Source organism: Alligator mississippiensis, chromosome 15 (genome assembly GCF_030867095.1).
Source record: "Alligator mississippiensis isolate rAllMis1 chromosome 15, rAllMis1, whole genome shotgun sequence".
Taxonomy (NCBI): Eukaryota; Metazoa; Chordata; order Crocodylia; family Alligatoridae; genus Alligator; species Alligator mississippiensis.
The window spans coordinates 7,092,682-7,106,970 of NC_081838.1; the positions used below are offsets into that span (position 1 = coordinate 7,092,682).

At 60.0% G+C, this 14,289-nt stretch overlaps 2 protein-coding genes and 1 long non-coding RNA gene across 3 annotated transcripts in view; 2 read left to right on the plus strand and 1 right to left on the minus strand.

Moving 5' to 3' along the window:
• LOC109286038 (uncharacterized) overlaps positions 1–13,649 on the minus strand; it is a 46,176-nt gene extending 32,527 nt beyond the window's left edge. The window contains exons 1-3 of the long non-coding RNA XR_009457612.1: positions 12,295–13,649; positions 12,009–12,155; positions 10,742–10,938 (exon numbers count right to left, since the gene is read on the minus strand). This is a non-coding gene — a long non-coding RNA (uncharacterized LOC109286038). The remainder of the gene's footprint in view (positions 1–10,741; positions 10,939–12,008; positions 12,156–12,294) is intronic.
• Positions 30–4,966, plus strand: LOC102572166 (retinol dehydrogenase 16). Its single transcript, XM_059719326.1, has 5 exons — positions 30–275; positions 527–857; positions 1,637–1,895; positions 3,040–3,203; positions 3,437–4,966. Exons 2-5 carry the CDS (start codon positions 545–547, stop codon positions 3,652–3,654), a joined length of 954 nt encoding a protein of 317 aa, XP_059575309.1. The 5' UTR covers positions 30–275; positions 527–544; the 3' UTR covers positions 3,655–4,966.
• On the plus strand, positions 5,037–10,308 carry LOC102571332 (17-beta-hydroxysteroid dehydrogenase type 6). Its single transcript, XM_019498941.2, has 4 exons — positions 5,037–7,210; positions 8,035–8,293; positions 9,006–9,169; positions 9,669–10,308. Exons 1-4 carry the CDS (start codon positions 6,898–6,900, stop codon positions 9,884–9,886), a joined length of 954 nt encoding a protein of 317 aa, XP_019354486.2. The 5' UTR covers positions 5,037–6,897; the 3' UTR covers positions 9,887–10,308.
• Positions 13,650–14,289: the final 640 nt, after the last annotated feature.

Sequence of the window (14,289 nt, forward strand, 5' to 3'; positions counted from 1 at the left end):
TGAGCAAAACAGCTTCCTGCTGGCTGGCTCCTGGTTATGGCAGGGCTGGGGGTGGCCCGCGCTGCCAGACACCTGGTGCACAACACTTCTTAGGAAACACGCGGTCTGGAGTGGACACAGAGTCCCAGGACACAAAGGGGCTGAAGCCCTGCCTCTGCTCTCAGCACAGCAAGGCACTGATGAGAAGCTGGGCACCAAGCCTGGTGTCTGGAGGAACTGCAGGACTGGGCTTTGGGTCTATTTGGTAGATTCAGCTGTATCTTTGGGGCTTGCAAGTGAGTATTTTTTTCCTCTCTGCAGCTTGTTTTGCAACTCTGGCCCTGCCCCCTGAGTCTCTGACTTGGCTGAACTGGCAAGTTAATCATTCAGGCTGCACTTCGGGGCCTCCAATGCGTCAAGGCCAGGGTGGTGCTGTTATCTAAACGCTAGGCTGTGTTGAGCCAGCAGCATATCATACCTGGGACCTTTCATTCAAGCCCCAGTTACCTTTCTTCTGGGCTGAGCAGTGCTCCTGCATCTTCTGCAGCCAGAAACCACCGTGAAGATGTGGCTGTACCTGGCAGCCCTGCTGGCGCTGTACTTCCTGCGCCGATGGCACCGGGAGCGGCAGATGGTCGGGAACCTCCCGGACAAACACGTCTTCATCACGGGCTGCGACTCCGGCTTCGGGCACCTGCTGGCCAAGCAGCTGGACGGGCGGGGGCTGCGGGTGCTGGCGGCGTGTCTGACGGAGCAGGGGGCCGAGCGGCTGCAGCAGGCGACGTCGGGGAGGCTGCAGACGGTGATCCTGGATGTCACCTGCTCCGACAGCATCGCCGCAGCCACCGCCTGGGTGAAGGAGCAGGTGGGAGACCGAGGTGAGGCCTGGCGCTGTCCTGTGCCCCTCCGTGGTTGTGCCCATTCCATGACACCCATTACTTGCACATAGGAGTTGACTCTCCTGTTTGGTGCAGCTGGGTGCCCCTGTTCCCGCCAGGACCTGTTCAGGGGTAGAGGAGGACAGGGCTCCTTTGACTGGAGGATAGGGCTCCTTTGACTACAACAGCTCAGAGAGGAGATGCTGGGTGACGGGGTCCTTCTAATGGCCCGCGAGTTCCCCTGCATTTGACCCCTACCTCCTGGGCTGAGGTGGGAAAGCCTGGTTTCACAGGCAAAGTGTTTTCCAGCTGGGGACTGCCCTGGAGTACAGAACGCCCCAGGCCAGCTCTGCTGGGAGCTCTGGGGAAAGGAGGTATGATCCTGGGAGCTTCACTGCCCCAGCCTGCATGGCTTCAAGGAGCAGGCACTCGAGCAGTGAAAAACACAGCTGTGTCCAAACCAGACGCCAGCCCTGGGGACCTCCATATAGACGGACTGTGACAGCACAGGGAGTTGAATCCAGGTCCCCCAGGCCCCAGCAGGAGCAGTGGTGTCAGCTAGAATGTGCCCACAGGAGCTTTCCAAGGTCTTACTTGGGACAGCTCACGGTCCCCAGCCCTGGGGTGCTCTCCATCCATCCCTTAGCTGCCGGGGGGGTGCCCATCCAGCCAGGATAGGATGGGACGTGGAGGCTGAGATGTGGGTTACAGGGCAGAGGGGATGGAAACAGGCCTGGGCAGATGGAATATACACTCCTCCACTGCTCCCCTGTGCCCAGGGCTCTGGGGCTTGGTGAACAACGCTGGGATCTCCATCCCCGTGGCCCCCAACGAGTGGCTGAGCAAGGCTGACTTTGTCAAGATACTGGATGTGAACCTGGTGGGGCTGATCGAGGTGACGCTGAGCCTGCTGCCCCTGGTGCGGGGAGCCCGGGGCCGTGTCGTCAATGTGTCCAGCGTGATGGGCCGGCTGTCTTTCTTTGGAGGGGGCTACTGCCCTTCCAAGTATGGCGTGGAGGCCTTCTCCGACAGCCTGCGGTGAGTCCTTGCTAACGCAGCCTCAGCTGCAGTCTGGTGCTCTGATGAGAGAGAGGAACTTTGTCCAGAGGGTGGAGGGGACAAAGGCCAGAGCCCGCAGTCCCATTGCACTAGTGTGTGCCAGCAAAAGGATATGTACAGTCAAGTACTTGTTGCAGTGAGTAACCAAACTCTGGCATGGGTTCGTTCACCCATGTAACTCAGAGCTTTGCTTCTAGCCCTGCTGCCCTGGTTTTTCCTTCCTGTTGGTGGATACTGCCAAGCTCAGGCTGCCACAGGCTGGAGTGGATACTCCTAGTTCCCTGCAGCTTCCTGCCACTGGGGGAGGCACATTAAACAATGCTTAGCAGAGATGCCGTTTCTCCTTCCCTGGCAGTCATGGTGCGTAGGATGCAGCCCCACGCTGCTGGCCATGGTCGACTTAGCTTGAATCCATTTTTAAGCCAGTCCAGGTGGAGTGCTGCAGCTGCCAGGCTGCAAGACTTCAGGTTAGACCCTCGTTCCCCGAAACCAACTCCAGGTTAGCCATGCCGCTCCACTGGCAGCACTTCTCCTGGCTTAAATTCATGCCTAAGCAGCTAGGAATCAACATCTGAAAGGGGATCTCCAGGCTCAAGAGGATACAGAGGGAAAGGAGTGCTCTTCCCTTCATCAGCGCTGCCCCCATGGGCTGATTGCCTGGGCTGAGGCCAGGAATGGTGCCTCAGCATGGCAGCTGGCTGCTGGCAGGCCGTCCTGGAGCACTGCGGGGCAGAGGCAGCACCAGCCAGATCAGCCAGCAACCAGCACGGTGCAGACCAAGGCTCCTTTACACAGGGGTAGGGATGACACCAAGAAAGAGCCCTTTTGCCTGCCACTGCAGTAGCTCCCAGCACTACCCAGTACCCGTGATGAGAAGGACAGCCATTCAAACTGGGACAGAGCAGGTACCTGGAGCCTTTGCCTCTGCTGAGGCCTCCCCAAAGAACTCGCCCGAATGCAGTGAGTGCCTGGCGTTAGCGCCTGCCAGCCCCATGCCCACCTGCCTGGGGCAGGTGGAAGAGACCCCTCTGTGCCTGGGCATTTGGGGACTCCCAGGACAGGGAGAGCTGTTGTGTCCCCTGGGGCGGGGTGGGAGAGCTAATCCCAGCTCCTCCCATTCCAGTCGCGAGATGCTGCCTTTTGGGGTGAAGGTCTGCATGATTGAGCCAGGCTACTTCCGCACGGCTATCACCGAGGCCGGCATCCTGACGGAGAACTTCAAGCGCCTCTGGGAGCTGCTCCCGCAGGAGACCAAGGCAGCCTACGGGGAGCAGTACTTAGAGTCGTGTGAGTATCCTGCCTCCCGTGCCCTCCCAGCCCAGCCCTGCTTTCCACTCCCCTTTCTCAGAGCTGCTGGCCATCGGGCCAGAGACAGCCCACACTGCTGGCCTTGTTCCCCATGGCTCTGTACAGCCAGCGCCCAGGGCAGCCGCAGTGGTAGCTCCTCACCCTCTGCCTCCTTCAACGCTGCTTGAGCAGGGGAGAAGCCCAGCACTGACCCCTTGGCTTTGCCCACGCAGTTATCAAGGCAACCTATGACATGCAGAAGTCCTGCAGCCCCAACCTGTCACTGGTCACCGATGCCATGGAGCACGCGCTGATGGCCCAGCACCCCCGCACCCGCTACTCCTGCGGCTGGGATGCCAAGCTCTTCTACCTCCCACTCAGCTACCTGCCCACAACGTTTACGGATCTGGTGCTAACGTGGTCATATCCGAAGCCAGCCCAAAAAGCATAGGGAGAGACATGCGACTGGAATCCAGTGGGTGGAGGGCGCTGGATGAGCCATCAGCCTGGGGAAGGCCAGGGTGCAGCCTGGTGTGGGGTCGGGCCTGCTTCGCAGCCTCTGCAGGTGCTGTCAATTGAACAAGTTGAATCAAAGCATCGTCTCCGCAGCTCCTTCTGGTCGCACGGGAGTTTGTTTCCTGCCTGCGCCCAGGGACCGAGTCTCCTCACCCCGCAACCAAACTGCCTCCCACCTTGAACCTACGCCTATCTAGCTGGGTCCCAGCCGCATTCGCAGCTCTGGGCATCCTTCTGGTCCTCATTGTCACGACCACCCTCTGGGTGCCCTCTGGGCCGCCTGCCATCAGCTCAGCCACCTTAGTTGTAACAGCTGACATTGGACTAAGCAAGCTGCCAGGTCCAGACACTAGAAATAACTAATTAGGGAAAACCCTGGGTTAATCTTTGTGCACTGGATGCTACGGACACCAGAACAGGGCAGGGCCTGTCCAAAAAAGCAAGATGCAACAGGCAGTGGGTAGGCAGGAAGGAGTTTCAAACCAAAGGGACCAGGTCCAGCTCTGAGCCAGTGGGTCACGGTGTCACAATACAGGAGAGAGGGCACATGTTACACCTCAGCAAGGGTCAATCTGTCAAGCCCCGTGGTTGCCAGGTGGCAATGTCACCCTGTCAGGGTCTGATTACAGACAATGCAATGTAACGCAACTGCCCTGCGATGACTGGACAGTGCTTCTCTGGAGCCAGTGACAAGTGGACTACTCCTTGGCTTGACACCTTCAATTGAACGGGAACCCCAAAGGGGAGAAGGATTTTGGTACAGGGGAAAGCAACCTCCCGTCTGTAAAGGGTAAAATTCCTTCCTGACCCCAAATGTGGCCCTGAACAAAGGGGCAAGACCCTCTAGCCAGCACCTTCAAATTTCAAGTCCCAGCAAGAGCAATAGCACAGCCCAGTTGCCATCCCCGGCCTGGACTGCAGCCAATACCCATTGCTAAAAACCCCCCATGAGACAGGCAACAAAAAGTGGGGATGGGAGCCGCCAGCAGAGCCCAGAAGCTTGGTGAATCCCAAAAGCAGAGCAGAGGCATCGCTACACCTAGACCATCCCTGCCCAGCAGCTGTCCAGCCGCTCCTTGAACACCTCCAGCAACGGAGAGTCCCTGCTTCCCTGGACGGCTCTCTCACTGCCTCTGTTCTAGCAGTGAAGAAGTTTGTCCTGAGATCCAACTCACACCTACGTTGCTGCAACTTCAAGCCATTAGTTCTTTAATCTGAGCTTTTAATAAATGAAGTTATTTCTCTAACACCCCTCTCTGGCCTGGGCCGCATCCCCCACCTCTGAACCCAGGCACCGCTGTCTGAATGCAGAGGTGCATTTGCACCCCCTCACATCGCCGCGGTGGCTGCGTGCTGCCAGCACGCCTCTTTCTGGGATAACTGGTCTCCAGGCTGCTTAGGACCGAGCCAACCTTCAGCCCTGGCGGTTAATGAGCCAACGCTGCAGGTTCATCAAGGAACGCCAATGCTTGCAAGGGGCAAATATTTGCAAAATTTCCTGTTATGTAATGACCAGCATTTCACAAGGTTGGTTTTGTCACAGGAAGAGTTTGTGGGTCATGCCGAGGTGCCCATAGCTGTTGCCTTTCCCCTCGGAGAACGGCTCCGGGAGCCCATCTTCACTCCCTCCTTGTGCTCCAGACCCCGTCATCCACGTTTTAGCTTGTGGAAATAAGCTGTGACTGGGGCACCAGCGCCAGAGGCTTCTGAGCGGTGGGAAAAGGGAAACCAGACGCAGCGAGATTAGCCCTGGGGATCTGATGTGGAAACAGGGAGAGAATTAACAAGCGGAGCAGCTGAGGCTGGGGAACTCCCCTGGCTCCATTAGTAGCTTCAGGTGCAAACCACTAAAAACAAGAAAGCTTTTTCTGTATGGGGGCAGAGGGCAAAGGGCCAGGATGGGTCCCAATTAGCCATATTAACATCAGCCTGCTCTGGTCAGGTCAAACAAACAAGGTCACTGCTGCTCCCCGAAGCGGCTCGTCAGAAACTGAGGCACTTGGCGGGGAAGGGACTTACCAGGCGCCATCCAGCCCCAAATTTCCCTTGTGCTGCAGTCCTGCATGGACCCTCCAACCTGCTAGCTGGAACCAGCTCTGTCGGACGTGGGGGAAAGGGGATGCCCAGGTCCATGGAGCCGCTGCAGGTCCTCGCTTCTCCCCGCGGCCTGGTTCTGAGAAGCACTGCGTTATTTCAAATTTTGGACTAGGAAGTGCTCTCAGGGAAGCCTCCCTCTCCCCCTGGCCACATCCCAGGCCTGCACCTGTCCTTGGCAGGAAACCGTTCCCTCTGCTCCGCTCCTCTCTGTGCCCCAAGCCTTGCGGAGGGCGCTAGGCTGTGCAGGAGGGCCTGTGCCCCCCCATGTTCAATGCTTCCCTGGGGGCCTGTCGTACTCTCTTCACAGCCCCCCTGAGCAGGGTTGTCTTGGGCAAGCCACTGCCCTCCCCGCGGCCACGAGGGAGCGAGGGCAGAGGGGCAGTGCTTAGCTGGCAGAGCTCAGCTGCCTCTAGCCCTGCTGCCAGCAGCAAAGGGAGCCCCCGACACAACCCCCGAGACTGGGCCTGCAAGGACCACTGCCTCCATCTCATCCCCTCTGCTGAGGGAAATGGGCTGCTGAGAGAGGAAAAGAAGAATAGGGAGGCAGGAAGGGGTCTGTTGGCCCCACTGCGCATGTCCTCCTCCTGCTCCACTCCATCCCCAACCTGTCTTTTATACAGCCACAAGGTCCCCTTTTGACTGGTGCATAATTTGAAGCCTGGACAACGGTGGCTGCTTGTTGCAATGGTGGAAAACCAGGTGTTTCTAACCAGGGGTCATAGCACGCAGGCCCCCAAAGCTCGGCCCTCTCCTGGGACGCTCTAAGGTGCTGTCAGGCCATCCAAATGGATAACCTCAACATGGTGAGCGCCTGGCCAGCCCCTGCCAGTGCGACGGGGGAGCAGTGCAACCCCTGGCATTGCCCCAGGCCTCACTGGGGACCATCGTCATTGCAACGTGAGCGGTATGGACCAGGAAGGGTGGCTCAAATGGGAACTGGCGGGTGAGAGTCACAAGATGCCTGCCAAAGGCTGCGATCTGCTGATAAAGAGCTCTCCCACGTTGAGTCACTCTGCCGTTACCCAAGCTCTGGCTTTGGCAGTGCTCTTGCCTCTCCTACAGTCGGAAGCCACTCACAAGGATGTGGCTGTACTTGGCGGCCCTGCTGGCGCTGTACTTCCTGCGCCGATGGCACCGGGAGCGGCAGATGGTTGGGAACCTCCCGGACAAACACGTCTTCATCACGGGCTGCGACTCCGGCTTCGGGCACCTGCTGGCCAAGCAGCTGGACGGGCGGGGGCTGCGGGTGCTGGCGGCGTGTCTGACGGAGCAGGGGGCCGAGCGGCTGCAGCAGACGACATCGGGGAGGCTGCAGACGGTGATCCTGGATGTCACCTGCTCCGACAGCATTGCCGCGGCCACTGCCTGGGTGAAGGAGCAGGTGGGGGACCGAGGTGAGGCCTGGCGCTGTCCTGTGCTCCATGCAGGGGGCTAGTTCTGGGCTGGTCCCCGTCCAGCTGAGCCCTGATCCAGGCTCTGTGGCCCTGGCAGAGGCTACAGCTGTGGAAGGAGCAGGGAAGGGGGTCACCAGGTCCCAAAAGAGGATACTAGTATTGGAGAGTGACGTTCCCTGGAAGGAGGGTGGGTGGCTGAGTGCGTGTCAGCACAGCTGGGGAGGAGGGTGGCCTGGGCCTGGCCCCTCTGAATCCTCCTAGGGAGACAGGGCAATGGGCCAGGCCACCTTGTCAGACCCGAGGCCCTGGCCGCCCCGCTGCACTCACCCCCAAGACCCCAGCTGGGTTTGCTGAACTGAGAAGGCAGCTCAGCTGCATCCTCGTGCCCAGCTTTGCTGCTCCTCTCCACCTACTGTCTCCGGCTGCCCCTGGATGCAGTCCCATCTGTCTCACGGCAAAGCAGGAGGCAGGGACCAAGCAGCAGGTAATGCCTACCGAGCAGGATTTGTAGCAGAAGTGCAGGACTCTAGAAAGCACACAAAAAAGAGGCTAGCCAGGCCTGACTGGCTGGGACGGTGGTTGCAAGAGAAACCGCGGAAGGTTTTAGTGGCTCAAGCCAGCCTTGCTCTCCTGGAGGCCTGGACCAGGCACGGCAGTTCTAGCAGTCTCACAGACAAGAAGTGTGATATCTTTTTATTGGTTGAGAAATCCAATTTTTCACACTATCCAGCAAAGATGTTCACTTAGCTCCACTCACAAGTGCAGGGGAAAAACCACACCACGGACGGAGCCCCCCCAGAGCTCTCACGGTCTCCCCTCCCCAGGGCTCTGGGGCTTGGTGAACAACGCTGGCATCGCGACCCCCACTGCCCCCAGCGAGTGGCTGAGCAAGGCTGACTTCGTCAGGGTGCTGGACGTGAACCTGGTGGGGCCGATCGAGGTGACGCTGAGCCTGCTGCCCCTGGTGCACAGAGCCCGGGGCCGCGTCGTCAACATGGCCAGCGTCCTGGGCAGAGTGTCAGGCATGGGAGGCGGCTACTGCCCTGCCAAGTACGGCGTGGAGGCCTTCTCCGACAGCCTGAGGTACCCAGATGAGTCCCCTGTCCTTTTGTTTCCTCGGCCCAAGGCTTTCACCTGCTGCTTCGCCTGCTCTCTTTGCTTGGCCTTTGTGCGGCATGAATCACTCATCAGCTCCCCGATTTGCATACGTGCGCTGCATACAAAGGACGGAGCTCCTTTGCTCATGGGCAGCCGCCGCCATGGAGAGGGCCGCGCTATCACGTACCATCAGATTATAGAATTGCAAAGAATCAGAGCTGGCAGCAAGCTCCAGAGGTCACACCGAGTCCAACCCCCTGCCCGAGGCAGGATCAGTCCTGTCCACACGAATCTCTTATCCAACCTCTTAGCAAAATGATCGTCAACCCCAACACAACCCCAGACACCTGAACCTGCCACAGGGTAAGCAGGCGGACCGTGGCAGCCTGCTGCTGCAAAGGGTGTCGATATATGCTTGAGAGACCCCAGAGGGAGACTGTGGCCCTGCTGCAGAGGAAGACAGACCCCTTCGACCAGGAGGTAAAATTCCTTCCCGACTCCAAATCTGACCCTGAGCAGAGCAGCAAGACCCTCTAGCCAGGTTTGCCTTCCAGCAGGAGCGCTGGCACAGCCCAGTGGCCATCCCCAGCCTGGGCTACAGCCAACACCCAGGGCCTCCGAGGGGGACAGGTATTGAAGGAGGCTCCAGCTCAGCCTGTAAAGGAGCCTTGGGGTCACCCTGCCGGTTCCATTCCAGGCGTGAGCTCCACTATTTCGGGGTCAAGGTCTCCATCATCGAGCCAGGTGCTTTTGAGACGTCACTTGTCAGTCCCCAGAGCCTGCAGCAGAGCCTGGAGCAGGTGTGGAGCCGCGTCCCCGCTGATGTCAGAGAGGCGTATGGGCAGCAGTACTTTGACCACTGTGAGTCTGAGGGGCAGGTCCCTGGCACTGGGGTGCCAATGGGATGATGCCAGAGGCATCCCATGGGGGGGGATCAGTGCTGGGTGAGGGCAGGGAGCAGCCTGGGGAAGGGTGTCTGGTGGAGACCCTAGCTCTATGGGGACCAAGCCCAGCCGCAGCAGTGGGAGCAATGCCAGAGCCTCCAGCCAACCCTGGGTACCCACTGCCCACGCAGCATCCCGTGACACGCAGAGCTGTGTTCATGTTGCCATGCGTGTGCACACGGGCTGTACCGCTGCTGCCCTCTGCGGGGCAGAGTTGGGATGACGCAGCCATGTGTGTGGCCTCAGCCCTGCCCTGCCCAAGCTGCCAGCCCAGCCCAGCCCAGCCCAGCCCAGGAGGCCCAGCCTCTGTCCCTGCTGCTGTGACGGTGCCCAGACTGTTCCAGGGCTCCCCTCTCCCTCGTGCTTCTTGCCCCAGCCTGGCCAGGCTGCTCACTGCTGGACTTTCCTCTGCACAGACCAAAAGGTTATGCAGAGGTTCTTCCGCTCGGCCAGCCACAACCTCCGCCTGGTCAGCAACGCCATGGAGCACGCGCTGACAGCCCGACACCCCCGCACCCGCTACTCCTGCGGCTGGGACGCCAAGCTCTTCTACCTCCCCGTCTCCTATCTGCCGGCCTCGTGGGCAGACTTCCTGCTGACCCGCAGTATGCCCAAGCCTGCCCAGGGCATCTAGGCAGCGAAGTCCCTGTGAGCCAGGAGCTGCAGTGAAGATGCCTCGGTTGGAACGGGAGTGTCTTTGTGCCAGGCACGTGATGCTCAAAGTCTCCTCGCTGGCTTCCACATGACCACAGCGGAGGCTTGGCTCTGAGAGCGAGGAAGCTACAGATGGCAGCCCTGTACCCCTCTCTTATCCCTTAAAATCCAGCTGCTTGAAGTAGCCAGGGGTCTTTACAGCTCATGTACTTCAGCCCCTTGGATGCTGCTGATGGCACGAGCCTGGTGGGCTGCCTGTCAGCACTGGGTCTACTGTCTGTACAGCTGTGTCTCCCAGTCTCAGGTACTTAGCTACATGCTCCTGTCTGGCTTCTCAGTGAAAAGCCATATGTCGCCAGTGAGGAAAAATATGTATATGGGGCTTTGGGATGAAAAATAAAGTAGCAAAGCTCCTAGCTTCCCTGGAGTTCCTGTGGTTGAACTGGGCTGACGTGGGGCATGGGGGGAGGGATTCAGGTATAAATCACCATTACAACATCAAAGGGATCCCAGAAACATGCATATCTATATATAAATTCAAAGCAGAGTCTGGATCCTTTTGGGTTTGGGTGTCGTCACTCCTTTACCCCCTTGTGTCTCAGCTTTCCCCAGTCACCTCCGGTCTCACCTGCCAAGCTCCCACATCTTTGAGAGGAAGGAAAGCCATAATATTTGGGCTTCCAGGTGACCTGTATCTGCAGCCCCTCCAGAACCACAGGGACAAAAGCTTAATGGAGCAGCTTAAGCCCTCCTGTAACTCCCAGCTGCACTAGTGCTTTTCTAGAGAAGGTATCCCAGGCTGGCCCCATGGGGCGTAAGAGGGTCTGGCTCTCACCTGGGCTCTGGTCGGCAGGACCCAGGCAGTCTGTCACACAGCTCTGGCTGGAAGGGGTTCAGGCAGCTGAATCCGGGCGAGTTCCACCTCTTCCAGCATCCGAGGGAGTTGGAAACACAGATGAATTCCTGCCTCAAGGCAGCAGCTTTGTGCTTCCCAGGACAGTCCCAGGGAAGCTGCGGTACGTTGGCAAGACCCTAGGAAGGAGGTTTAAAGCACTAGCTCAGTGTTGCACTCTCCTGCCAGGGGCTTGGAGAGAGGAGCTGGAGCTCAGCGAGCCCAGGATGGGACTTCAGCTCTGGCTTATGGGGGCGGAGGCAGAAACTCCATGCCAGTGGCTAATGAAGAGCTCAGATGGGCCAGGTCAGGTTTGGGAGTGTGGGTGGGCTTCATAGAGGGCTGCTTGGAGCCCTGGGACGTCTCCCATAGAGGCTGAGTCACCCTTGCAGCGAGGAAAGCTGAAATTCCCTGGTTGGCAGCTGGGCTGGGAAGGGCCCACCCCTTCTCCACAGTGCCAAGGGTGCTCTTTACCTAGCCAAGTGCCTCCAACAGGACCTGAATGAGATAGGAGACAGGGAGAAACCAGCCATGCCACTGGTCCACCTTGACAGATCCCACCTGCTGCCAGGCAAAGCCCGCACCATGGACTTGGCGATGACGCTGCGATGGCTCCAGCAGTGGCCACAGCAGAGGGCAGGGGCTGGGAGCGTGCAGGGATGTTGCCAGGGGTCTGCGGGCAACAGGCAGCTCTGGTCTGGTCTCTGCTTCCCCATGGCCTTGGGGACCCTGATCAGCCTTTGTCCCTAGGGGAATTCAGAGGGGCCCTGCCCACCTCAACCCCGACCAGGCCTGCGGGCGCAGTCCTGTCCCTGCCAGGGGCAGCTGCTGGACCTTCCTGCCCTGAGCCCAGGGAGCTTCTAGCTGGAGCAGGGCAGGGCTGAGGCCATGCATATGGCTGCACCATCCCCACTCTGCCCCGCAGAGGGCAGCAGTGGCACAGCCCAAATGTGCACAGATGGCAGCGTGCACATGGCCCTGGGTGTCACAGGATACTGCATGGACAGAGGGCACCGAGCTGGGCTGGGGGGTCTGGTGCTCTCCTATTGCTGTGGCTGAGCTCAGTGCCCGCAGGGCTAGGGCCTGCAGCAGAAACCCACTCCCCAGGCTGCTCCCTGCCCTCTCCAGGCAACAATCCCCGCATGGGGTCACATCCTCTGACATCATCCCATTGGCACCCTGGGGCCGGGGACCTGCCCTGTGGACTCACAGTGGCTGAAGTACTGCTGCCTGTAAGTCTCTGGGGAGGGGCACATGGCCCCGCACTTGCTCCTGGCTTTTCTGCATACGCTGGGCACCTCAGAAGCTGCCTGGCTCAACGATGGAGATCTTGACCTTGAAGTCTTGGAGCTTGCACCTGGAACAGAACTGGCAGGGTGAACCTGGGGCATGAGCACGGTCTTGGGCTGAGCCGTGGGCCCACCACACACCCCTCCCAAGCACCCAGCTCCCAAGGCCCACCCCCCACCAGGACATCTGTGTCACTGGGTTCCTACCTGCCAGGCAGTCTGGACCCAGCTCAGAGCCGTGCACTCTCCTGCAGGCACCTGCACAGTACAGGGCGCAGGAGGTCAGTGGTGGCTGCTGGGCTGGGCCGAGACTCAGGAGAAGCCGGGGTAGAGGGTCCCGTGCTCCAGGCCTTGCAGGGGGTTCGTGCGTGCAGCCCTTTCCCGCCCGGGCTCTGGCACCCCTGCTGAGCTGTGGAAATTGAGAGATGCGGGAAGACAATAGGAGGAAGATCATTAGTGCAAAGCAAAGCAAGATCCATGCTGGAGCCAGGAAGCTCAGCTCAGACTGTTTGAGGAAGGGGCACAGGAGAGAGATGGAGGTTGAGGCTGGGGCTGAGGCTGGGGCCAGGGCCAACTGTTGGGGGCTGCAGGGGGCTCTGGGCCTGCTGGCTGCCAGGAGCAGGTAGGCACAGGGGGGCTGCGGGTCCAAAGACAGGGAGCAAGGAGTGAGCCCGGTGCTGGGCCGTGCCCCCCTGACCCAAAGTGCTGACTCGGTTGGGAGGGCAAGGTCAGGCTCCCCCGGTCCTTATCAGCCTTCCCTTCTTGCCTTCCTGCAGGCCGAGCCCGTGACCCCCGTGCCTGGGGCCACAGGAGCTTTCCGGAGAGGAAACCGCCCTTCCCACTTATCTCTTGCAAACACCGAGTGCCCAGCTCCGAAGGCCACGGGGTGGGATGTCTCCCCCCAGGACAGGCAGCTCGGAGCCGTCTCCCCCGGACCAGATGGGACCCCAAGCACAGCTGAGCCGAGACCTCCCCACAACACAACCCGCCCCCCTCCGCCCCCATGGCTGGGGTGTCAGGTTTTAACCCCCTTCCAGCCCTTTAACCCCACTCAGGCCCATGGGGGTTGTGGAGGTGGGTGCAGCCTGGAGCAGGGGAGAGGGGCAAGGAGCAAGGACTCCCAGGTTCCTCTGCGTGGCAGGACTCAGGCTACCTGGGGCAGTGTGTTGCCTGGCTCCCTGCCTCAGTTTCCCCCCAGGGGCTTCCCAGCCTGGCGGGTGGGGAGGAGAGCCAGTGCGGGTACAGCAAAATGGGTCAAGGAACACGGTGGCATGGCCGGGAACTGCCTCTCTGGTGGAGGAACAAAGGGTTCCTGTTTGCAGCCGGGCTGGCCCTGATCCGTAGGCCATAGTGCTGCGATGGTCCCGGCTCTTGGCACGTCCCTCCCAGCGGGGCCTTCCTTCCGTGTGGGCGCCACTCCTGCTGTCTTGTCTGTGCTCGGAAAGGAGATTTCCAGGAATTGTTTTGGGGCCTCTGTGAACCGTGTTCTCTTGCCCCGGGGCCCGGACCCCCCCTCCACCACCCTCTTCCCTCCAAACTGCAGAGCCAGCAGGTCCGAGTGACTGGTGGCTGCTGCTTCCCTCCTGGCACTGGCGCTGGTTCTCCAGGCTGCGCCAGGACCCCATTCCACAGACAAAGCTCCCAGGTGCTACAAGGTTGAGGCAGGCCTGGCTGGGGGCAGCGTAGGGCCCCTCTCCCTTGCATGTCCAGAGAGGCGGTGCCTTGTCCCACCCCAGAGGTAGCTGCATTAGGGTGTCATAGGGCTCTCTGGAGGTGCTGATGGCATATGAAAGTCCCTGGGAGGATGGGAAAAAGCCTTGAGCACACACCCCTAGACTGGATCTCCATAAGTGGGGGAGGCAGGAGCAGGGACATCCCAGGTCTCCAGGAGCTGGGTTTTTTTGCCCACTTGGAGCCATCCTAACTCAGCCTGGAGCCAGTGGCTGCCTGCCACCCAGCTGGCTTCCTCCTACATGGCAAAAAGCCCCTTCCAGCGGGGCGGGGGAGGCCTGAGCCTGGGGTACAGAGATGCCCACATGCCAGCAGGGCTGTCAGAAGAGACCTTTAATAGTGAAATACACAGGGCTGTGATGGGGGGGCAGCCGGGTCTCATAGGAAGCAGGGTCAGAGCTCTGATCGGGGACTGCTTGGCCAGGGAGCCAGGGAGGGGGGCTGGAGATCAAGGGCTGGGTGCCAGCTCCA

Excerpts from the sequence above, each read along its gene's own strand:
- LOC102572166 (XM_059719326.1), top strand. The coding sequence starts at position 545 with ATGTGGCTGTACCTGGCAGCCCTGCTGGCGCTGTACTTCCTGCGCCGA. Across the intron at positions 858-1,636 it reads GGAGCAGGTGGGAGACCGAG|GGCTCTGGGGCTTGGTGAAC; the intron begins GTGAGGCCTGGC and ends CCCTGTGCCCAG. Across the intron at positions 1,896-3,039 it reads GCCTTCTCCGACAGCCTGCG|TCGCGAGATGCTGCCTTTTG; the intron begins GTGAGTCCTTGC and ends CTCCCATTCCAG.
- LOC102571332 (XM_019498941.2), top strand. The coding sequence starts at position 6,898 with ATGTGGCTGTACTTGGCGGCCCTGCTGGCGCTGTACTTCCTGCGCCGA. Across the intron at positions 7,211-8,034 it reads GGAGCAGGTGGGGGACCGAG|GGCTCTGGGGCTTGGTGAAC; the intron begins GTGAGGCCTGGC and ends TCCCCTCCCCAG. Across the intron at positions 8,294-9,005 it reads GCCTTCTCCGACAGCCTGAG|GCGTGAGCTCCACTATTTCG; the intron begins GTACCCAGATGA and ends GTTCCATTCCAG.